At 42.7% G+C, this 25,426-nt stretch overlaps 1 protein-coding gene across 9 annotated transcripts in view; it reads left to right on the top strand.

Annotated features, from left to right (window-relative positions):
* The window catches only part of CAMK2G (calcium/calmodulin dependent protein kinase II gamma), a 117,873-nt gene that overhangs the window by 38,584 nt on the left and 53,863 nt on the right, over positions 1-25,426 (top strand). For all 9 annotated transcript variants that reach the window (XM_030950648.1, XM_030950651.1, XM_030950654.1 and 6 more), the window contains exon 3: positions 13,455-13,514. In XM_030950648.1, coding sequence (XP_030806508.1) covers positions 13,455-13,514 — 60 coding nt within the window. The remainder of the gene's footprint in view (positions 1-13,454; positions 13,515-25,426) is intronic.

The raw sequence follows: 25,426 nt of genomic DNA on the forward strand, positions 1-25,426 counted from the left end.
CAGGGTAAAAAATCCATCACATTCTCAGGGGAGGACAGTTAAAACTTCAATAGCTGTGCCACAGGGATTGCATTGGGCCCAGGACTTACTGAAACTCCATTCTTAAAACAATGAATGACATGACTGCAGGATTTGCAGCTGTGGTGCCTCAGTAGTACAGCATTTAAGGCTTTGTCTTACAGAGATCTAACTAGCTGGAGTGTCTGTTTTAGACCAGTTGCCTGATCTTGGTGCATCTGTAGTGGAGATGTTACACGTGGTATAGACTTGATATGATTTGCTTTTAATTCTGGTGCATTTTGTGCTTTGGGTAATTCTGCCTTCATCCTAAACTTCTGCTTCAAGATAAGGCAGTTCTGATATGATCCACTAGGACTTGTTGCTCAGACGGTACAAGTGAGCATCCTGCACTGCAAACAAACTAATACCAGTGCAGGGACTCAGAGCAACATCCTACACAGTGTCTTTATTACTATTTTTATTATCTGTTTGCTTTCACACTTTTTTCAGTATTTTCCTTGTCTAAATGGGCAGACTTTATAATGCATCCTCATCTGCCTGAGATCTCAGCCCTTGAGGGACAATTCCTGAAAGCAGGAGCAAGGGCAAGAAGAGACATACAAGTCCATCATAGCCAAATGGAAACACCTGAGCCCTAATGGTGATTGTGATTACCTCTCTTGCTTGCCCACTTGCACAAAGATGGTGCTGTTCAGTGCAGGCTTTGTGCCCACCAGGAGATGAGCAGCGGGGATGCTGTGGGTTTAAGAGTCTGTCTGCAGCACCCATCATCGACTGGCAGCAGCATTTATCTAGGCCAGCAGGGATGCAGGGAGTGAGTGACTCACTCGAGGATTCATGCGTGCTTTCCCCCTCTCCTCCCCCACCCGGCGCAGCTGTGTCTTGGTCATCAGCCATTTGGGAACTAGCAGCTTTATTTGGTTGCTGTTTGCAGTGGGCAGTTTCTGTTAGGGTTGTTAATTTTATCAACTGCTTTCAAAGCTAACTGACTTCAGAGAAGACTTAAAATTGCCTTTGCTGCTCTCTTCTCCTTCCCTGCTTGTAGGGCTGTCACCCAAACAGCTGATCTGGCACTGAACTTGGCTGAGGAGGTGAGAACAAGCAAATAGGCTGGAGGCAGAAACTTCCTGAGCTGATCCGCCAGCAGCATGGTCACTGTTTTGGATAGTGGCTCTTGTGGTTAGGCTGAGTGCCCTCTCCGGGCACCTCCTTGGCTGTGAGGACTGGAGGGTCTTATTTTTGGCTTTGGTCCAGCACAGAGAAATGTGTTTCAGTGTGTGGTGGAGGAGGGAATATGGGTACAGTGTGAAGAACAGGAAATTGTTTAAATTATTGTAAAATGAAAAACAGATTCATTTATGATTATAACAGTTGCTAAAGTAATCAGAAGTTGCCAGACTTAATTTCTGTTGAACTGTGGGTGACATGGTCAGTAAGGCTGCTGAGGGTTATGGCCCATGAAGGAGAGCAGCTTGCCCTGGGCAGCCACTGTGCTGCCTTTTGCTCCCATTCACCAAGGCCAACAAATCACATCTCTGAGTTGGGCCTTCTCAGCTCACATGATCCCATTTTCCTTGTGCTGCCCCTTTTGGTGGGTTCTCTGTTCTTCCCATGCTCCATACACGTGGCTTTGTCTTCCCCCTGGACACTTCTTTAGTTGTCTTTGTCTCCTGTCCCTCTTCCTGTCTACAAGTGCTGTTAATGTTTTTCTTTTAGAAGCACATTTTATGCTTGCATTTCTCAGGGCCTGGAGGGCACGCTTTCTAGGCCTTCCTGCCCGCTGGCTGTTGTCACTCCAGATCCTGGCTGTGTTAGATATAAGCAGCTTGGGAGACTTGCTGTCCCTAAGTCCTGAATACTGCTGCTTTCTCTGCCACTGCTTCCCTCCTCTGCTGGGTCACAGAACCCAGAAGCCTCTTTTTCTGCAGAGACCAGTCCTACAGCACAGGTGACTAGTTAGTTAGTTAGTTAGTTATTTTAGGTAATGGGCCATACTGCTTTTTCTTCATGTTCCCCAGCTGTCTGTGAGCTTGTGAGCTATGTACTTCTGTGCTGAGGCTGCAGCAGTATCTTCACAGTATATACCCGTAGTTGTCCTCTGCCTGCTGTGCTGGAGGACTGCACTATTTGGATAAACTTCTTGACAGAAGAACTGAAGAAAAGGAGAGAGGCTTAGGAAGGGACAGGGATCACCTTTGCTAGCATTCCCCTTGAAATGAAGATACCAGCTTTAGTGATAGGATGAGTAAGGTCCCAAATCTTATTTGCTAGACCAGCTGTCCAGGTAGAGATGGCAAAAGAAGTGAGCATAAGGACACCTTTTTTTACTGTGCTGTCTGCTGCCAGTGGTGCCTGTTCAGAAGCTTCTTCTACCAGGGAGTGCTGCAGTCTACAGCCCACCTTTGTGCTCCACGGATCTCATACTGGACTATGAAGACTCCTCAGGCACTGGCCATAGACAAGACCATGATCCGCTGTCTTTATTGCATTTGAAATTCAAACTTTTTGTGGAAATAACATTTGTAGGGCAGAAGTGTTCCTTTTAGGTTAAAGCTGAGGCTGCCTGGTGGGTAATGTGGACAAGATTTTTCTGCCACTCTTCTCATTTATGTTTTCTGTAGACAAAGGAGGGTTTAGTCTTCAGACATGTTGGCTTGACATCTTAACCACCACCTCGTTAAAACTGAATCTCAACAGAGAAAGTTCCTTTGTAGCCATCAGTGTTAGTGCTTTAATAACTGTTTCACTGCATTTTCTTTCTCCATATGACACACCACCCTTTCCCCTCTCATTTTTTGCCTCAGATAGGCAGCAATTTACAGAACTGTGTGCTCTGAGATAACATGAGGGCTATGGTTTCAATCCCTCATGTTCAGTCTTTCTTTGTGGCAGGGTGGACTTCATCAGTGAGAATGTTCTGGGTGTGTTGTCTGTTAATCAGCAAATCTGACCATCCCTTGAGATTCAGTAAGTGTCTGTTGACTTGATATGGTGCTGTGCAATTCAATGCCAAAATGTACCACATAATTTAGATCCAAATCACAACAAGAAACTTGGTGTGGGGGAGCTGTAGATGACCTTAAAATTGGTATTACGGTAATGTAGCAGCATTAAATGCCTCCAGGCAAACAAGATCTAAACTGATCTAGCCAGGAGCATTAAACATTGATCAAAACAAGAAATTAACTTAGCCAGAGAATAAATCAAAACTGTAGCATAACATCTGCTTTTTTGGAAAAAGGTGCAAGTCAGGTGCCTCATTCCCTGAGAATCTGAAAGCAAGCATGGTAATGGAACAGGGTGACCACTTTAAAGCTGTTGTGCACACCAGATTTTCCAAATCTGGAGCTTTCATGTGAAGGAAGCTATTTTCAGGCTGTGCTCTTGTCAAGTGCAATGCAGTCTTTGTTGGGTGGCAGTTTCCAAAGAGACTAAATGTGAGTTTTTTTAAAAGAAAAATATTTTTTTTCCAATTCTGAACACCAGACCTCATAATAAAAATTCCTTAGGTCCTAGCATGCCATTGAAGTCAGATTTCATGCTTCCCAGAGTGAGACATGATGAGGCATCACAGCAGTACTAATGCTGCCCCTATCAATTTTTGCTTTGAGTATTCAAAATCCATTAGATCTGAACTGCATTGTTTCTATCTGCATTTCTCTTTCTGCAGAGGAACAAAAAACAGCATAGTGAAAGGCTCAGATTCCAAAGATCTGAGTTTGTTCACAGACTTGTCACTGACATGTTCTCTGGTTTCAGTACCTCTGCTTTTCTTCTCCAGCTCTTTAAAGGTAGAGAAAGAAACCTCATGCTTCAAGGGTTTTCTGGCCTTAGAGTAAATATTTGTTACACACCTAGAGATTCTGCAAAAAAAGATACTATGGAAGTAGTTGTTAATTTATGAGGATATTTTGTTTGTTTTCTAACTTTTTTCCCCACTATTTAATTTTCTGTTTTCTAGAAATTTGCCACAATTTTTATTTTCCGAAATAAAATGTGTAGGTTTAGGGGCAATTCAAGAGAGGTGTCTAAAGGGCACCCAAGGAAATACATTATTGTACAGCTCTGTGTGAGCTAAGAGATGCTGCCATGCATATCATCCTGTCCATCTCATTGCAGAAAGCATATGGAACCCATCTAAAATTTAGACTGTGGATTTTTTTAAAAAAATCACTTATCCCCTCCCCATGTCTCTGTGAGAGCATGTTGGGATGCTCTTTATTTAAGCATGCATCCTACAGCCAGCCTCTTGTATCTAAAACGTTCCCCCTCAACAATATTTTCTAACCAAATATTGTGGTGTGTTTGTACAAGTTAGCTTTGGTGCTGCAGCCTCCTGCCTCAACGTCTCCTAAGCCACAACTTCTCCCTTTCTCTGTGTTGGAGCCATAACCTTGGTGGGAGAGATGAGCTCCTTGAATGTTTGCCTTCAGTGGATCCACTGGGATGCAAAGCTGGTGTCCCACCTCTTTTTGGACTTGTTGGTTGGCTGTAGGCATGTGAGCTGCCAGATTCTCCTGTTGTTGCATTTGCTCTGCACCTCTGCTGTGAGAGTGTCAGGGGGAAGGGGCTGTGGTAAAGGAGGGGTGTGGGTGGAGGATCTGCTCTTGGTCTTAGTGAAGTTTCTGGTAAGCTGGTCACATGAAACAAAAAATACATCAGCTCCCTTCCCCCATACACCAGAGTGTTTCTTGGCTCTGCACCCAAACTAGCAGCTGATCATGTGATTTACTTGTAAAATGCAGTTTAAAAAAAAAATGGTGCCCTTGCAGATGGGAAACTAGGGATGGCAGAGCTGGGCTGGGGCTGCCCTGTGTGCAGCTGGGGCTGCCATCAAAGGGAACGGGGACATCTCCCTGCTGAGTTGCTGAAACTGGGGGGATGTGGGGCTGCAGAGGGAAGTGCAAGCTGCAGGAGTCAAAATGGAGCAGAATGTGCTGAACCACAGCCTTACTGGGGAAGGAGGTGGGCGTGCTGCATGTGGGGCAGGCACAAGGAAAGGGAAGGCTCTGTTGCACGTGGTGTGAGGGGCTGTGCTTTGAGAGTTGGGCTGCACAAGTACTCTGAACTGAAGGTCTTCTTGCAAGAAACAGTCTGAAATGATTGTGACAGAGAGTTGTAGTCATTTTTGTTCTGGTTTGGTGCAAGAAAGGGAAGTTTATTTGACCATTCAGCTGGGGAGCTCAGTGTCTTCTGTTTTGAAAACTTCATTCATTTTCTAGTTGTGTTTGTACCCCACAGTTCTTCTTTTCTCTGGGATATAGGCTTTTGAAAGTTTTTTAAATTACATTAAGCTAATATGCCCAAGAAGAGCTAAAATAAACTGTTAAGCTCATCTCACACTTAGTGGAGACCTTCAAGCAAATGCCCCCAATGTGCCAGGCTGGCCAGCAGGGCAATCACGCCATTCTTAGGGGGTGTGCAGTTGCACCACATTTCTTGCTGTGATGGGTGCACTAATGCCCCTGGCCACAGCAGATAATCTTTGTGCCCTTTGCTGTGCTTCTGTCAGCCTGACAGAATTTGTGCTTGGTGATCTTCATTGCTTCAGATTAGGAGGAAGGTGGCTGCATTTTTGTTCTTGTCAGCTGGAGGATGTATTCTTTCAGAGAGGAGCTACAATCTGCTGCTGTGGGAATGGTTGCCAGGACCTCCCACTGCAGCACTGATTTTCCTCGTATTCCATCCCACCCTGAGCAAGGAAGAAGTTTATAAAGCAAGAAATGGCGTTCTTTGCAGTAGCCAATGGAACAGGTGGCATTGGTGAATGATGGGTAATTTTAATGGTGAGTTTGTAGAATTCTTATTTATTACAGCAGACTGTAGGTACCAACTTGGTGGCCGTAGGTGTTAATCTAGCACACAGCTTTGCAGGCAACCTCTGAGCTGAAATGTTTCCTTCCTGCCCATTTACTACTAACCCTGGAAGGGTACTTCCTTCTATGACTTGCCTCCATCGTGTTGGTATGAAATAAATGTGATTGTTAGCAGGAAAAAAGAGGAAGAATGAAATTCAGTGCAGAGGCTCTTGGAAATTCTTCATTGGTTTTTAACAACTAAAGTAAATATTTGATGGGAAAGGCAGATAATAATAAAGCAGAATAAAGCAGAGTTGACACAGGCCTTGTATATTCCACTGGTGGCATGGGAAAGAAGACTGGGGAGATGGAGAGATGTTTATCTTGCCAGCAAGAGAGACTGATATGCCCTGAGAAATGTGGACCATAAACAGGGCTCGTGCATGAGATGGCATGTATGTCATGTCAGATTTTATTGAAGACTCTAACTGGGGTTTCAGTGGTGCTTTGGCTTCTGTCAGTTGTTCTGTAGGCAGGTATCCTCCACTCTTCTAATGCAGTCATGCTGCTGGCTCATCTGTCAGTGGCTGCATTGACACCAGGGCTTCCAGCTGAATCCACTGGGCTCTACTTGGCTCGTTGCACTTTGCTGAGTAAGACTGGGAACAGTAAAGCTTTTAAAACAGCCTGAAGAGCAGGGCTGCAGGAGCCTGTGGCTAGTGGGGAGGAGGCAGTGTGTGGTGTGAAGGGATGTCTCATGAAGGGGTTACAAAATGCTTCCCTGAGTGCTGTAGAAAGGTCAGAAGGAGTTCCCTTGTCCAGATTCTGAGTTTATCTCAAGTTTGAAGCCAAGGACTGTGTCTGCAGTGGATGGCTGGGGTGCTTGCTCCCTCCCCTTCCTGAATGCCCATGCAGTTGTATTTCATGTTGCTTTGCAGTGCTGGCTTTGGTCAAACTGTGGGATCTTCTGGAGGTGAGAACCTGCAGAACCTGGTTATCATTCTCTCCGAGATAGTGAAACACACATATGGCTTTATCTGTGCCTTTGTAGGCAAAGAATGGCATGTTAGGCTTGAGCACACTTAATCTGCTCACATCATTAATTGTGACAGAGATCACTCTCACCTGTAGCAGTGAGCCTGTGCTGATTCACTAATTTGACCTCCTTTGATTCTTGAAGTTCCTGGAAAGTTGCTGATGGCTGTGAGAGCCCAAGCTCCCCACTTCCTCTTCATGTGCACATCAGTGTGCTGCTGGTTTGCTTTGTAAGGTGTACAGTAGGTAATACTCAGGGTATGTGGTCCTGTTGAAAACAGGTGGATAGGAATTCTCTTTCTCTTACCAGGCCCACCTGCTGGATAATTCAAAGAAAAATTTTCGACAAGTTGTTAGCTGATAAACTGAGAAATATACATGTGAATAGAAAAGGCAGCTTTGAGTGACGCCATGTGTAGAAAGTGCAATGTCAAAGGTGCACAATATGACTTTTTAAAAAAGATTCCTCTCTTCTAGGTATTTTTAATAGCTTTTTTGATTTGGCCACTGTTGTATACATATTAATGTCTGCCTTCAGTCAGATTATCTTTGCAAGGTAAGTACAAGGTAATGAAATGTGGGAAAAGAGAATAAATTCCCTTGGCCCGCTCTTCAGGGTGCTCATTTGAGATACAAATAGAATTACTTAAACCATCTTGATTTCTACTCTGTGTTGTTCAAAGTCTAATTTCTGTGTTACTTGAACAGAAAAGTAGAGACTGTGCTAAGTTTATGTTGGTTGTTTCTTTTAATTTGTTTGTTTTGGTTTCTCAGTACAGTAATACCAAGGGGTTCACAGATACTGGTGTGTGTAAACAGAGCTTGTGACCAACGGTGTGGACTTAAGGTTGTCTTTAAGATCCGTGTCTATATGTACTGTTAGGGGTCATATTACACTTTTACACATGGAGTTGTTTGTTTCTGGGAAGTAGTGAGAGCATGGGAAAAGGCTGTTACAAGGTGATGTTAGTGGTTTTACTGGAGGAAAGGCTTTCAGAAAATATGTTTGCCAGCATTTCTTGAAAGAATCTTAGATTTGTTTATTGTGTCATGTTGGCACTTGAACCTCCTCCTTCTGTCTGTAGCTGATGGCAAGAGATGAGGATTTTGCCACTGTCTTGTTTCTCTAGCTTTCACTGGCTGAGAAAAGTGGAGCTTGGCTCTTTCATCTTCACATGCTGGCGTGTTCCCCTCCGTGACTTAGTGACTCTTGCACAGTTGTTACTACTGGAGGTGCTGTTTGGGTGTGGGAGCCTCTCTGCCCTTGCACTTGGGACATGGTGGCCCTGGGATCATTCTGCGCTCAGAGGCTGGAAAACAGACTCTGGCTTTCAGAAATGTTGCCTGCAATGGCAGTAGTATGCTGCTACAGATTTATTCATTTTAGCTGGTCTTTGAAATGGCAGTGTAGAAACACTGAAATGGAGTGAGGAAGGGGTCATTATATGCTTATTTTCTTTGCGTTTCTTTTTAGGCATCTGCTCTTAGCTCTTGTCAGAAAGGATATACTGAATCGATGGGAGCCTCTGGTCATTCCTAAGGCCTAGGATGATTTTTTCTGTTTGTTTCTACTAATTCTGCAGATGGGGAAGTGGTGTCAGTCTAAGACTTGCTGGTATCCCTGTTTAAGGTGGTAGTTTGGTATGGCATACTGTCCTCTGCTACCCTGTTGCAAATGCTGAGACATATCAGTTGTTCTGTAGTACAGTCTTGCTGGAAAAAATGAGAGAATTTGAGGAGATGTCTGTGTCTTGAAGTGCAGGATGAGGGAGCTAACTCTCTTTTGCTGAGAATGTCTTGGAGAGGAAGTTTAAATTTAAACAAGCATGAAGGAACCTGAAGGTTCAGACTAGTCTCACACTACAAAATGTATTTGATGTAAATTCGATTTCTGTCTTGAAGCAGCTCAAATGGTATCTTAGCAGCTGGCACCAATTGACTATCTCCCGGAATTGGCATGATGACAGCAATCAAACTGAATTTATTGCTTTGAGTTTGATTCTTCTTCCGGACTCTTCCCATTCTCAGAAATGTAATCTAGAATGTGTTCCCACAGGAATGATAGTTGTAAGCCTCCTTTAACAGCAAGGACAGAGCATGGGCCTAATGCAGGATGAAGACAGGTGGACTGCAGTACTGAGCACCCAGATTGTATATTGCAGTTGAGAATAGAAAGATTATGGATTTGTAAAGGGAAGGACACTGGTTTTTTTCCTTCATGATATAGATTATCACAAAGACACTTAGATTCACATCTAAGTGTTAGTTTTCTTGATGCTTCTTTTTACTGCTTTAGGAAAGAATCTGCCTTTCCACTAAAGTGGCTAAAATTTAGGCTGCTAAAAGTTATCCCCTGCTCCTTTATCTTTTTCCTTTCTTCAGGCAGGTGTACTAAAGAGTGAGCTTTAGCTGCAAAACCTGCTGAAGTTTGATGCATTGTGGAAAATCAGGACAAGCTATGATGGTTTTGGTGTACTGTTTTCTGTACTCAGGCAGGGTTGTTGTTTTTTAACCTTCCCAGTTAGAGTTTCTTACAGCAGTGACTTTCCTGATTGTGCACAGCCTTTTGTGTCCATCCATTGTGCATGAAGAGTCCTGCCTCAGTGAGTGGACTGCATGTTGTGTTGTGTGCTCACACAGCCATTCTTATTTTCTATTTAAGTAAATCAAAATCAAAGGCCATCCCAAACAAATCCCAATTCTTTTAAAAGGCATTTTCTCATCAGGTATGTTCTAAAGAAACCCAGCAGTAATGTCACTGAAGTGACAGTGCTATGTTTGCAGAGCAATGATGTTAAAGGTACTTGAGTTAAATGTAAATTTACATGCTGAACAGGGATACAAAAATCATACTATATAAAGAACTGATAAACAAATATTCACACTTTAGTTTGTGTAAAAACACAAGTAAGCTTTCTCTTTTTTTTTAAAGCACCATCTTCTTAAGCATTTACATTTTAAGTTTTACTACAAAAGAGATAGATAGACTGCACTTTCCTGTCTGTGTAGATACTCATTGCTTCACACTGCAGATAGAATAATTTTCCAAATAGCAAGATTTTTTTTTTGGCTGGAAAACAGTAAATGAATATTAGATGAGTATTTGTAATATCCTGTATTTAAGTTTTAAGCATCAGCTATTGTTCAGGGCTAGACAGCTCTGTAACGTAGCAGGAAAAGAGCTTAATGAAATCCAATATTTGGAAGCAGGAGGTAGATGAATTCAGACTTGGAACAGCAGTGCCGAATTTTAACAGGAAGGGGGAGCTAACATATGCAGTAATTTCTGTGGGTGTATAACTTTATCACTTGTATTCTTGAATGTGAACCCTTATGTTTTCTAAAGGATATACTTTGTTTTAGGCAGATTATGGAAATTACTGGTTGAATGTCACAGTTTTGTGAAAGGTAGGAAATAGGCCCAACGTTCCAGGCCTAGAATCCTGTAAGGTAGGTCAGATGTGTTGTTGTGCTCCTGTTAGCTATGAGGTATAGTTCCACTGTGCATTAGGAATAAACACCTCCACTCCATGAATGACCTACAGAAAAAAGTTTTATCTTTAGGGCAGAGGGAGGGGAAGTTATTTCTTTGCAAGCTCTTGGTAAGGAAGGGATCTTTTAATTGTTATTTTAATACAGTTAAGACTATTTTGCATTTTAAAGTTCAGGCAGATCCTCTATGAAAAGTGTTAAAGCCAGCCCATTCACTGCTCTGCTGGACTCAAAATATATTGGATATTTTGTCTCCTGCTGGGAATAAACCTTTGTTAGAGCAGAGTAAGGTAGAAAATTGAGGTTCTGTGTTTATTCTTTATGCATTTGGGTACCTGGTTGTTCCCCATAAGTACTGAATTGACTCTGGTGCTGATTTGATAAGAGTCAGATGTTTACACCGTGCCAAAGGCCACCAGGTGCCGAAGACCTTTGGGGATGGAGTGTTTATCAAGTCACTGGCTGGGCCGTGTGCTGGTGCTCCTGCAGGAATGGGAGCTGTGATCCTGTAGGGCAGGCGGCAGGAAACCCGCCCAGCCTGACCTTTCGCTGCTCCCAGTTGTGGCGGCTGACTGCTGTGGGCTGGTGCTCCCAGGGCTGGAGTGTGCTTTTTCTCTGTGAGTTGTGCTTGAGTTGGCCTGTTTTGTTGCCCTGGAGACAGAAGAGTGTGGTATGCTTTCCCCCCGACCAGAAATAGTTTCCTGTACCTTGTGACCGGAGTGCTGTACTCCTCCTCTGGTCTCCAGCCAGGCTGTGTGGTGCTGGAGGGATGGAGTGTGGGGTGGTGACCTCTTGTCACAAGTTCTGGTGTGGCTGCTGCCCATGAACACTAGCTGCCCTGCCAGCTCCCCTCCCTCTGCACGACGGTGTAGGATTTCAGGGGAGCAATTGCTCTTGATTTACATCTCCCATGGCATTTTGATGGTTATGTCATTTTGTTTGAGACTTGCTCCTGTCAGCTGTCTGTCCTGACTGTCAGGACTTGGGAGCTGAATAGCACGTGGTGAGCTCTTGCCTCTTCTTCCCCCTTTGCTCAGCTGTTTTTGCTGCCTGCTTCTCTGTGTCCTTGTACTTGGGAAGAGATTCTCAGCAAGTATAGCTGTGCATGAGGGCAACGTGATCTGGGCAGATGAAGGATCCCCTTCTGTAGGAGTTCCAAGTAGAGCTGAGAGGGAAAGTGGGGAATTTGCAAGGCCAAAGCACGCAAGCAGGCTGTGGATAGTTTATCTTAAATTGTTGTCCTGCTGTGAGAATCTGTCCTGAGTGTAGAGTGCGCAGCACTGTCTGTTACTTTGCTACTGTGTTTTGCAAAACTTTATTTGTGAAAGATGCTGCTAAAAGGGAAGCAAAGACACCCCCACCCCTCCCAAGTAATGCAGGTGAGAAAGTGCTTGCACTGCACCAAGGCCTCAGGAGCATGGAAGCTCTCCAGGCTTTCTTGCTGCCTCGTATTTTATTGGAGAGTGGTTCTGGCACAGAACTCTAAAATATATGCAACAACAACAATAATTTCCAGGACTGAGAAAGAAGGAGAGATGAAAGGAGTAATTTACCTTCCCCCATCCCTGAACAATAGCAGATTAGGATGTAAGCACATCTCAGCCCTATAATGTATTAATTGGGACATCTTCTATAGTTCAGCAGTGGAAAAGAAGACAGGAATTGTGCAATGCTCTGAGCTTCTATTCCCAGCCTGGGAGAGAAAAGTGTTCTGTGCTGAGATTTGGCTCAGTCTCAGTCTTCTGCTCATGGGGAAGACAGCAATTGCCCAAAGCCTCCTTTACGAAGAGAAGGGAAGATGATACAAAGACCAAGTAGCTGAACAGGCATTTTTCAGGCAGAGTAGTGCAGTGCAGCTTTGTTGAAGTGGGTCTCCAGTGGGGTGCCTATAAATCAAAGGGTGCTGCATTCCTACCAGTGATCTGCTGAGTAGTCCAACCAGACAAGGATCCTGCTTACTCCTGTGAAGGTCTGTGTGTCACAGGGATAGAGAGTCACACCTATGCTAAAGATCTGCTAGAGGGGAATTGTCAAGAGTGGGCAGGTTCTGCTACTTCCCTTTGCTATGTTCTTTACGTGGCTGGAATGGGAAGTCCAAGGACTGGACATTCTTACTTGTCTTGTTCTGGGCATCTGCATCCACACATGTCTAGATTTTAGCAGCTGCCAGGGCTGCCTAAAAGATTTTGTCTCCCTCAGTTCCTTTCAGTCAATCTGTGCTTGTCCAGTGTGAGCATTTCAAAGGAGAATATGGGGTTGTTGTAGTGTAAATTCAGGAGTCAACCACTGCTGTAGTGAAAAGTCTCAGTGGCTAAAAAGCCCCCTGCTTCTTGGCTGAGAAAGACAGAGTTGTTCTAAGTCCTTCTCCTTTCCTTGAACTCACACATGGGAAGACAAACCATTTTTTACTCTCCTTGATATTTTTCTTTAATCCACATGAATGTCGTGCTTGAACTGATGTTGCCTTTGGGCTGGAATCAGCATACTTAGCATTTGAGCAGAACTTGCCTGGAGATTCCTAAGTGCGTGATCAGCATTTCACCAGCGAGCCTGTCCATGGGTACTGAAGTATGGTTACCTTTACAGTTCACTGAAGCTGGCAGAGTTCTCTACTTCATGTGATGGCTGTGCACTAGCAGGAGCTGTATTTCTCCCTCCTACTCTGCCCTTCTTTCGCAGTGTTTCTTTGGAACGGAAGCAGTTCCTTTTCCCATTCCATGTGTGTTATTTCTTCTGAGACTTTTCCTCCAACTCTCCAGCCTTGGAGAAAGGATACCTCCCAGAAGGGGTCTCACTGGAACTGGCTTTGCATATTTGAGAAGCTGGTGGAAGAGCAGTGCCTTTCATTCTGCAGCTACTCACTTTGAATCAAAGGGTGCAATACCAGTTTAGTGCTGGCTCTGTAGTGTGAGCAGCAGTCCTTGTGCAGCCTCAGCTGCATAGCCCTCTCCTGAAATGCCTGTGAAGTTTTGGGAGACAGACATATTCCAGCAGTTCTCAGCCTTTGGGATGTCTACTGGGTCTCTGTGTTCCTCTCTCTGTTGAATATGAGCAAGAGCTTAATTCAGAGTTGTGGTACCTAACACCTTGTTTCTTATTCCCTTTCAGATCACCAGAAACTGGAACGTGAAGCTCGAATTTGCCGGCTTCTAAAGCATCCAAATATTGGTAAATTTATTTGGGCTCAGAGGGGTAGGGGTGAGACAAGAGTAGCAACATGTCTCAGCTAGCATGCTGTAAGAGAACAGTTGTATTCTGAATGTTCACAACAGCTTGTCAAAGTTGAAATCATATCAATAGTTTATCTCTCTGACAAATTCTGCATCCAACCCTGCCCCATGCCTTAGCATCCTGCCCCAGATGCTCACCAGAGAGTGCAGTGTTCCTGCCTGCTCCCCCTGCAGAGCTGTCCCTGCTTTTTGGGTGAGGCATGACTCTTGTCTGCTCATCTGGCATTCTGCAATAGAAGTGAGGTGTTGTGTTTGTTTTCTCCACATCCATGCTCTGTTTGTTCTCCTTGGCCCTTACTGACATGTCAGTTTAAATGCTGTATTCAGAGATAAGCGTGGGCTAATACTTCAGCTGCTCTCATTGTAGTGGCCACTTACTCTGAAAACAAGGGACCAAGACTGAATTGCCTATATTGAAGAGGGGAAAACAAAAGAGTACTGGAGCAGAGGGAATAGTTTGTCTAAAAATAAGGAGGGAGGCAAAATAAGGCACAACATAAAAAAACCTAACTTATTTACTGAAATGTAGAGAGAGGGCATGGATTTTTATCTAGTTCTAAAGCACCATGGAAGCTTGGACCATTAATAATCCTCTTTTTAGCTTTTTTAAATAAATAAAGCCTCTAGGATCCTAGCTACAATCTGATTTGAGCTAATTTATTTAAGAAAACATTAAGAAATACCAAACTGCCACTTTTAACCAAGCCACAGTTAAATATCAATTCCTGGGAAGACTATGATGTATTACTTTGTATTACTTTTGCATAAATCAGTCAGTGGAGATAATACTTTAAGGGCATCTCTCTGGTCTTCTGACTTTCAGCTTTGTAATCATTTGCTCCTGCTCTGAAGGGCTGGGAGAGGAAAGCTGCCTCAGAGCATACCCCATGGATTGGGATCTGTACTCTTTTCCATGTGTGATCAACAAGCACTTTCCACAAGCTCAGGACCTGACTTAATGCAAAGTTCCTTAGCAGCAGCTTTTAATCAGAAAGAGCTTTCTTGCATCTGAGTGTAGCTGTGATATAGGTATGGCTTGAGAGGACCAGGGGCCCCCTTCTGCAGTAATTTGCACTGATGAATATATTAGCCAGTAAGTTTATTGCTTGGCAGTACTCAGATTGAGTAAAACTCTGGTTATTGCACTTCATTTGTCCTGTAAGACTTGCTATACTTAGTTTAGTAGGTGATGTCACTTTATATTTTGACCTTAACTTCACTTCCATAATCTCTCCTTTTTATAATTTCTTACATCTTTTCTTTCCAAACCTCTCACAGAGTAAATCTTATACACAACAGGAAAACCACTCTTATAAGTAAACAGTATGGAGAGAGAAATATGTCACATTCCTGGTTCAATTCTGCAGTTGTAATGAGTGGCAGTGCTTGTCTTCTGTTCTGTTGTGGTTTGGAAAAGACAGTTTGGGGGGATGTCAGTGCTCCCTTGCATTTTGTACAGAGAATTTCCCATCTTCCTAGAAAGAAGAGATTTTCTTTTAAGAAAAGGAACTAGTCATTGTAAACTCAATGAGTACTTACAAATAAAAATAGGGGAATCAATTTTTATGCCTACAACACAGAATCAAAGTGCATTGAATAAGACCTCAAGAAGTCATATGGTTCATTCAGCAATCCTGTGAAAATCTTTTATACCTGGCTGGTTCCAGGCATGTTTGTACTTAAAAACCTTTAATCCTTTCACAGCCCCTGGTGGCAGTCTTTCAAATGTTTCATTTTCCTGTCAGCTAAACATTAAAAACATAATTTGCCTTTCTCTTAGCTTGATGTTTCTAGTTCTATGTGGAGTATCTGGGGAAAGTAGTTTTTCTTTCTTGTAACAATCTTTTACATATTTGAAGACTGTTATCATGTCTCTTTTTAGTCTTTTTCTTCAGACTAAACAAACCCAGTTCTTTCAATCTTTTCTCATATGTCATGTTTTCTAGACCTCCAGTCCATTTTTTTCCCTTTTCCCCCTCCTCCTCCTCTGGACTCTCTCCAGTTCCTTCATATCTTTCTAGAAATGTGATGCCCAAAATTGGACATGACTGAGGTCATGTCAGTGTTGTCCAGAGGGAAAGAATTGCTTCACCTGTCCCACCAAAGATGTTTGTTTTGTACATCAACCTTTGAAGCTTTTTGTTCAAATATATTGTTGATGCACATTTGTTTTTTGACACATTATTGGTCCAGACTAGTTTCTGCACAACTTCTGGCAAGCAAATAATTTTTTTTTCTTGTATAAATGAGAATCCCTATTGAACCGACTGTATATTACCTTTATTAAAAAAGACAGAAAAAAGAAGAAATATGGTCTGGGGGTTCGACTCTCCACATTTGTCAAAACCATTTTAATTTATCTTCTGATAGTGTAAAAGGGTTTCAGGTCCCACGGGAATGTGGTCTTTGTTGAGTACTGTTGGACTCCAGTCAAAATCTTGAAGATATCACTTGATTCATTGTTCCAGTTTGACAATGATAAAATTTGAGTATTTTTCTCAATGAGTTGTATACACTGATGTCAGCTAGTTCTGAATACACATTTTTTCATAATTACTTGTAGAAAGAGCATGTAAGATGCCTTGCTGAAGTCCAGATACTGCATGCATTGCTGCTTCCATGTTCCTTGGACTTGTTATTTTGTCATAGAAGGGAAACACATTGTTCTGATATAGTGGGATTTTTTTTTCTCAAAATGTGTATCAGCAATTAGTAATCACCAAGTTACTGGCATTCCATGTTGTAAACTCTTCTGAGTAAGTACTTGGTGGGTTGCCTTGGTGTGAGCTATGTGAGTAACACTGCACAAACCAAAAAGAATTCTGCAGCTTTTGCACTAGCTTTCAATTTCAACTTTTGTTACTGTTTTTGTTGCAAACTGTGTTGCAGCGAGTTGACAGGGACCTGAGCCTGTAGCAAGCCTGAGCAGAAGACTGAAAGTTAGAGCTCTGTGAGGCAGGCTGCTTTTCCCTCTTGCCTGTACACAGGATATAAAGCAAACCTGTTGTTGAATTTGTGGTCTTATGCATTTACTGCAGGACAGTTGATTCTAAACTGTAATGCACTGACCATAACACTACTACTGTGATAAAATAAAGATTTCTCTAGATACAAAGTAGAAGTGATATTTCCATTTGCTGTTGGGTTTGGTTTTTTTTAATGACTGCTTTCCGAGTTATCCTAACATGCCTTCCTCAAATATCAGCTCTAATTACAGGCTTTGGCTCTGTAGCTGGGTGTTTGGCTTGGCTTTAGATGCACATTATGGCCAAGGTAATCACAGTGGAGTAATCCTTCTAAAAGCTCGGTGTTGCAATAAGGGTTTTTTTGTCCGGACAAAAGGAGGTTGACTTGAGGCAATTTTCTTCTGATTTCCAACTTATGGTATACATGATATGGAATGTGTCATTATAGCTGGTCAAACTTCACTAGAGTAAGGACTTCTTTCCCTAAATTTCAGTTTGTTCTTTCTCCTTCTGACAACTCCTAGAGACCTTTGCATTCTGGCCCAGAGAGACATATGCCAGCCATGGTCATCAAATACAGCAGAATTGGACAGAGATCAGTCAGTGATCTGTTCTTTTCAAAAAAGGCACCCATTACTGAGGATATGGATGTGTAGAAGAGGCGGAAGACAACATCATTAAAACTCCACTGTCCATAAAGAGATAAAGTGCCTGTGGAAGTTGGCAAGAGTTATGGCTCTGTGGGAAATTCCACTTCTAGAAGAACTTAGTGTTCGTAATTCACTTAGGTGTAGATCTGTGACATTAGACATGGATGTATTTGTGAACGTGTAGAAGAGAATGATACAGCTGCTTCCTCCTTAATCCCTGTTTTGCTGGAAAGAGGCAGATTTCTATAAGAACAATCATAGCCCTGACCCTTCATTTGCAGATGCTTTGCTGGTTGTGCCACTGAAAATTGTGCAATTGCTAAGATCAAAGCTAAACTTACAATGTCTTGCATATCAACTCCTGTTTAAAGGAAGAGCTATTTTGGTCTTCTGCTTAGCTGAAAACTTTAGTCAGTCTGAAAATCTGAATTTGATTTTTAAGTCCTGTAGTTCATCTGCTACAGACACTGTCTTTGTGAAACATTCATTTTTCCCTCATGCTTCCTGCTACCGATCAAAGGTTTAAAGCAGTAACAGAGCTGGGAACCCTAGAATCTTCCTGCAGGTTTGTTCAGTGCAGATATGAAGTTCAGAAACATGTTAAACATAACCTTTCCTGTCTTATTTCCCAAAGCAATAATGATGCAAAATTCAATCAAAATCATCATTCATAGTTTTGAAAAGTATTTTGTAGCATTCTCCTACAAAGGTAGGGTTGTGACTTGTTCAGTGTACAGAGCAGAAATCTGCTCTGTGTGTGGGTTTTGTCCACTGTGTTGTTAGGTGCTGCCCTTCTAAATTTTCTTCGTTATGGAGTCAAAATATGGGCCTCTTTTCTGGATTTGTCACCACTTGATCTGTATTTTTTCTTAGGTGTTTTTAATCTAACTGCACAAAAGAAGTTCTTGAATATCTTTTGTTCGTAGTTGGAACTGAGCACTTCTGGTTGGTCACTGTGCCCCAGCTCATGGCAGCCCATTGCTGTGAAGAACTGCATGCACTTAGGTCTAGAATAATAAAACCATGTGTTTTAAGAGAGGTTGGTAGTAGCCCAAGAGCCAGAGCCAAAATATTTTTCTGATTTCTGCCTTTGTATCCTCTGCTGAATGCTTCAGAGTTAATTTCTTTGAGGGAATTTATAGCAGTGGTGAAATGCTGTCCTCAGCATCTGTCAGAATTATTGCTTTTTCAGGTTTTTCCTACTTCAGACTTCTCCAAAATATGCTTGCACCTGAATTCTTCTTATTTTAACTTCTATTCTTTGGCTTTTCTCAGCACAAACCCACAATTTTGGCTATGTCCTTATTTAAAATGGGGAGAAAATGGTGTAGAAATCTCCTGTGAATTAGAAGAATTTCTTTTGACCCAGTTGAATTTCATTTCCTTTGTCAAGTGGTCTGTCCTCCTCCTACCTCTGAATTGTGGGAATGATTTTGATGGATGTGTATAAGAAAAGGGCTCCAGTTTGTGTGCCCTTAAATGATGGTTACAGCTCAGGTGTGAAGTGTGGTAAAGACAGCAAGAAGGATGCTGTGCTTCTGTATGCAGCCCAGCTGGATTATCCCACAAATAGCAAACCTTTGAGGGAAACAGGGTGTGTGGATCACGTCTGCAGAATTAATACCGGACTTGTTGTCTTGGTGGTATCAGCCACAACTTCAGGTTCACTCATTCCTCATTTTAACATACTAGTCTTGATTACAAAGCCTTCAGTATTTCCCCACTGCTGCCATTTGGAATGTTTTCCTATCACCTTTTCCTTAACAAGAGATTTGAATTGCTTCCTTAGTGAACAAGAAAAAAACTGTAGGCTGTGTTTTGGTGTAAACAGCAGATTTTCTTGTTTTCATTTGGCTGTAGGCATCCAGACTGCCTTTGCATTTGGGACAGAAAGGATGTAATGTACAAAGAATAGTTAAAATGCAGGGGATTCTCCAGTGTTTTGGCCTTGATTGCTGCCCTATGGATACTCAGTGGTATCCAAGTGGGATGCTCCCATGCATGGCTGTCTGTTTAAATCTGCTGCCCTGCAATTTCTATTGCTGAGGGACTGTTTCTGGTGCAGAGGGGATGGGGAAGGTGGAGTAGGTGGAAAAGAGACCTTGTAGTAAGAGTTATGCTTTGAGACTTTCTCAGTTACTGAGCAGCTTTTCCTTGGAAGTGTCAAGGACTTCCAAGGACTGTCTGAGAGGGGGGCTGCAGTGGTACTCTGAGAGGACAGCAAGTTGCTGAGCTTCCTAAGACATCAAACAATAATATTCTTGGACTTAAACCTTTAACCTGCTCTCCTCCTACCCTGCCAAAAGGAAAAAAACCCCAAAATACCAACAAACCAACAAACATTCTAAAATCCCTCAAACAGACTATCAGCTGAAGTGAGTTCCTGCTACAAAGTTTGAGCCTTTGAGCTGCAAGTTACCATTTATTTCTAGTCTCTGTACTGTTAGAGATTTAGGTGAGTGTTCATGCATGTTTGCCTGATGGAATGCTCTCCAAAACCCCAGGCAGTCCACCTTTTCATTTCTCATTCTGATTTTCATAGTTAATTATTTCACAATTATTTATAACTGCATATTTTCTTCTTTTACTGCTACCTCTTCCTATAGCTTTTCCTCTGGTTTTAAGAAAACCATTTCTCCATAATCTATCTCAGTTTGGGAATGGAGTAATAATTGCATTTTTTTCCTTGCCAGGGGATAGATTTATTCTATATGTCTCTCTGGTCTGTGCTAGAGACATATTTGGATTTCATTATTCATCTGTTTAGCTGTGAGATTTATCTGTATGCAAGCAATCCCTTAAAAAAATAAATAGTGGGATGAGGGCCAGATTCTGTGCACTCAAAGGTACTGCAAAAATCAGAGGAGGATTCCCCTACTTTCTGCCTTCCCCCCAGCATTGAGGAATGGAGAGAGCCTCCTTTGGGTCCCTCTGCCCAAGGCCTGATGGCAGCAGGGGGTGGCTGCACTGGTCAAATCCTGCAGGCAACAGGCGGCCTTTGGAGCAGAGCCTGTGGCCGTGCCAGGGGCTCCTGCCTGTGCTGGGCAGTGCCAAGCACGAGCTGAGAACATCAGGTTCACTCAGCAAGGTTTGGGGATGGCAGGCACAATACCTGCCTACAGGGATTCAGCCGTGATGGCAGAAATGCCAAGATGCAGGGCATTGTGTGAGAGAGCTAAAATTTGTCATGGCCACTATCTGTCTTTTATTAACTTTAATAAAGTGGGTGTTCTCTGCTTATTTTCTTTGAGACACCAGTGAAGTTGGCTTGTTATTATTTTGGGTGTTTTTAGAAAAAGCTCTCATATAATACTAGTGGTTATCAGAAGTACTTTGCTTATCTGCTATGTGGCTAATAGGAAATTATTAATAACAATTCTGGATGGTCATGATTGCACTGTTATCAGGAGAGCAGGAAATATTCCTGTGGAATATTCTTTTGGCTCATCTAATGTTTAACTAGGGCATTCTAGATGTTATGTATTGTGTGCTGAACTTCAGCTTTTCAATGCAGACATTATAAAATCAAAGGAAGAATAGCATTTAGTTGGCACTGAAATGTTTTTTAAAAAATACTTTGTGGGCTTTTTTTCCCCTTTTTTATTTTTGCTTTTTACTTCTGCAGAAAGACAGGTTTCTTAACAGGAAAGGTACTGTTCTCCCTGCAGCTTATTTCTAGGCTGTGAATTTCTGTGCATAAGGGAATTTGCCAACTGGGCACTACCTTAGTCTCATTTTTTAGGGCTGGAGAGTTAAAAAGGTTACAGTAAGAACAATGGTGAGGGGGACAGGAAATCCACCTCTGTGCTTGTGGGCCTTTTCATGCTTCCTTAGCACTGTTCCTTGCCTTTCTTTGCAGAGCCTGCAGCAGCTTGGTTCTGCCTGAACCTGAGCAGAGTGTTAACAAATCCTCCTTCTCTTCCATTTTCCAAAGCTTTGGAACTGCAGTTGGTGTAAAATGCTGTGTGCTTGGGGAGTTTTCAGCAAGCTGGTGTATGTCCAGCATACCCTGACCTCGCTGTGTCAGGTTTGGGAGAGCAGGGAAGGAGAGCACGTTTCTGAGGGGCTGGGGAACAGCAGCCCGCTGTGTCCTGTTAGCTAACTGTCCTGCTGCTGCTGGTCACTGCTCTGACAAAGCTGGGCATTAGCTGCTGGGACAGATGATTTCTAGAGGATTATTTGCATTACACAATTTAATGCTTTTTAATAGCGAATTTTTAATTAAAAGGAGAGTCCTTTTGGAAGCAGCCTGAGCAGCTGCAACTGAATTTTGTGTGTTTAATGTAATTAGAGAAACAGCTGGGGTGGGAGCTGAGCACCCAGCTCACAGGCAGTCACAGGTTGGTGGTGGCTCCTCGTGGGACAGACATCCTGAGTGATGTGAAGCGTGCAGGAAGTGTCCTGGCACACAGCCAGGCTTGGAGATGGTGGGACAGTTCCCGTCTTGGCTGCCCAGGCTGCTGAGCAGCTGGAGAAGCAGAGAGTGTGGGTGGTAGCCATCTGCCTCAGTTCACTTGTCACTTGTGCTGCCATGGACAATAGTGCTCAGTTTGCAGGCTGTCGGGCTATGTGTGTTTGTAATAGTTTCAGTACCTCCTGGCACATTGCAGAGTATCCATGGAAGAGGACATCAGGTAGACTTTACCCTCCAGTTTTATTCTGCTGCTTCTGGTATGCAGAGTGTCTTGAAATAAACCCTTCAGCATCTCTAACCTCCTCCATTTCTCCATGATACAGGCAAATGTCTGATGTCTGGTTGAAAGTTGCTGAAAAGTGAAGCTGTGGTTTTTCTTAATGAGTGGCTGATGTTTAAATAACATGGCTCAGTCCAGAAGATCCCAGAGCACTCTTGAGTTTGCACTACTAAGGCCGCATGGAAGAGTTCCTGTGTTGCAATTACCATGACCCAGGAAACAGCCATAAACCTCTGCATTGTCTTTTATTGGCTCTGCAACACCAGCAACTTAATTTGAGAGCCCTAAATACTGCGTTATGCACTCGATGTGTCTGGGTGCAGAGGTAGTTGGCTGATGCTGTCCTTTATGTGCCCATAGTATCAAAATGCTTTACACTTTGAAGCACCAGTGAACCTAGATTTAGCAGACAAGATTACCTATAGCTTGAACACTTTGCCTAAGGACAGGCAAAGACCACTGATATGTAGGAGCTAGCAGATTTCATCCTATGTTACCTTCTCCTAAGCAGAGATGAGTGATTGCTGCATGAAGATACTGGGAATTGTCCCGTGAAATTCTGCTTCTATACTTGCGTTTTGTTGCAACTTTGGAAACTTCTTTGCTTTGAGATGTTTACTTGCAGCAGGTTGCCAGGAATCACCCTGTGTTAATAAGAGCCTGCCTGCCCCAGCCATGGGCTAAGCCCCTGTACAGCCCTGCTTTGCTGTTTCCTGTGGATATGGGATACAGGGAATCTTCATCCTGGGGCTTACGTGGCAGGCACAAATCCTCCTGGCCCGTTGTGCTTGACGTAAGAGTAAAAAGATAATAATATTCAGCAACACTGGACAGAGTGAAAAGGAGATGTACGTCAAAGCTAGGCTAGGCATATTCTGTGTTTGTGACCTCAATACCAATTAGCATTATAGATATGACCTTTTAAAGATGAGATGCCTGTTGCTTTTCAATGTCTTATTGTCTTGTTGTTCGGGTGGATTTTTACAAAATGTGATAGCTATTTTCTGATTTCTTCCTTATTCACTTCAACTTTTGCATTCACAGAGCCTTGCTTTGCGTGACTCAGCAGCAATTTGCATTTGTTGTTAGGCTGGTGCAGTTTGTTATGAAGGAGATTTTCCTCTTATGTTCAGTTGGTTTGTATCACACTCAGGCATCAGAGAGCTGAGGCTGTCTGTACTAAGTCACTTTATTCAGGTATGGAATGCAAACCATATGGCATGACTGTTACTGCATTGCTGTTTTTTACAAAAATGCCTAATTTTCTCTCATTAATATAATAGCTGATCAGTATTATTCTAAAATAAAAAGGTAAGTGCACAAGGATTTTGGAACACTTTGAAGTAGCAGTTGAAGTTCTGTTCTTGAGGCAAGATTTCCAGTGAGACTCTGAAGACAGCAGGCAGGGAAAAGTAATATTCACAGAAGATGTTCTTAGAAAGTGCCTGAACTCCAGTCCACAGCTGCTGTTAGGTTCAATAACCACAGCACGTCCCCTTGAGCCACTCAGTGTGGTGTCAGGCTCTGTGCAAATACTCTGAATTGCATTAGGGCCTTGGACCTTGCACACACACCCACACAAGACAGAAAAAAACTTGTCCTAACTTGCAGGGTATGCTGAAGATCTGAGTTTTTGGGGAAAGGGAGCCATTTGGTATCTTTGTTTTTCTGTTGTTAGTTACTTTTCCAAAAGGCCAGTGTTGTGGGAGATGCTCCATGTACAGATAAACTCAGTTTACATAGGATGAGGGAAGAAAAGCGTGCTTAGAGCAGTTAGCTAGGTTGCATCTTGTGTGTCTCTCACAGCTCTTTAACAGTGCAGTTACATGTGTGCATTTAAAATTGGAGGGACAGCTTTGAGTAGCAGACCCTTGGTGGAGTACCACTGCAGTACCAGATTCAGGAGATACTTTAAAAAACCCATTAGGCTTTCTTTGTGGCTTGTTGAAAACATTGTTTCATCAAGATGCTGTATTGAAAGCACTGCTTATTCCTCCCAGAATCTGTGTGCTTCTTGGCAATATCATCCAAGTGGTGATGCACACTTTCTCCTGACTGAGCAGCTGGTTTTGTTGGAAAGCTTTCTACCTACCAATCTGTAATTGATGCTGCTCCTTTGGACAGCATTTGTTCTGGCAGTGCTTACTAGTGCTCTACGGTTTTTTAGGTATTATTTCAAAAGTTATCTGTAAGACTTGTCAGTCTTACAAAATTAGATGTGCTTGTGCATTCTACAGAACCTCTTTGGTTTTTTGTGTGGAAGGGACCTTTTTTTTCCTCCTGAATAAAACTTTGGGTGAAGTCTTTCACCATATCCTGTAATTGATTTAGTGCCTTGTTGTCTGACTTGCTTCTTTTTTCTTTCCTACTCCCCTCTCTGTCTGTTCTTGTGAACCTAACCATTGTAGTACATCCATCAGAGATCTTTGAATGGGAAGAGTCATCAGGTGACTGCAGCTGTGAGTGGTATTGGCAGGGTCTAGTTTCCTACATCTAAAAGAATCCCTGTGTTAAAAGGGTTTGGCTAGGAAGGAAATAGGGTTTGAATTGCTGCTTCTTGGTAACAGAATCAGCTAATAGAAATAATCCACCTCATCTTCTGGTGAATAGAGTGAGATGAGCTTCCTTGGCAAATACTGATCTCTTTTTACTTTGGTTATATTTTGAAAGACACTGTTACTGTTGTGCAACTTCCCTCTTGCTGCAGCTTGAGACTCCTTTTGTGATGTGTGCATTTGTCTAGCCTACCCTGCTAGACACATTCATCACTGGTCCCCTGATGACAGAAAAAAACCAGTACTGTAATATTTTTGAAGAAAAGTTTAACTGGATGAATATTTTTGTTTTTATTTCTCGGTTTTTCTTATTATGGATAATCACGTTTCAGGAGTACTTTGCCCTCCAATGTCTCCATATAATTATATTTTTCACTCTCTTGTAACCTCTGTCAACAGGTTATACAGATATGAGCAGCTTTTGTGAGCTCTGCTCAACCACTGTGTTAAAGCTGAAGTTATGGTGCTAAAGGAGCTGTTAGACAGTGTGTCAGGACCAGCAGCCTGTGAAAGAAATGGGATCCTCTTCTCATGGGAAGATGTTTGAAACAGAGGACAGCCCAGTACTTGAGTCTTGCTCTTGGAACTGGCATTTGGGCCATTGGAACTGGGCCATTTGGGAACCTGTGTTTTGCCTTGAGGTGGAGGACATTTGCCCGGGTTATCTTTAAGCAGAGAGGGCTCTATACTGTCTGGATGGTGAAGGTATCAGATGTTTTCTGATGTTTATGTTTCTTCGTGGTGAAGACTCACACATTGTGGATCATATTTGTGAACCACCAAAGTGGAGAGGAGGCACAGAAACTTTTAAAATGTTTTTTATCATTCAGTTATTTCCGAATATATGCCATTTCATGGACTAGCTGAATAGTTAAAAGGCAGGTCATGTTTTTAAGCTAAGTATCCCTTAGTTAAGGATGTTAGCGCTGTAGTAGAAAGCAGGGTATTTTAACTTTGCATGTCAGCAGAGTGAGCCATGGCCTCA

This window comes from Camarhynchus parvulus, chromosome 6 (genome assembly GCF_901933205.1).
Source record: "Camarhynchus parvulus chromosome 6, STF_HiC, whole genome shotgun sequence".
NCBI lineage: Eukaryota > Metazoa > Chordata > Aves > Passeriformes > Thraupidae > Camarhynchus > Camarhynchus parvulus.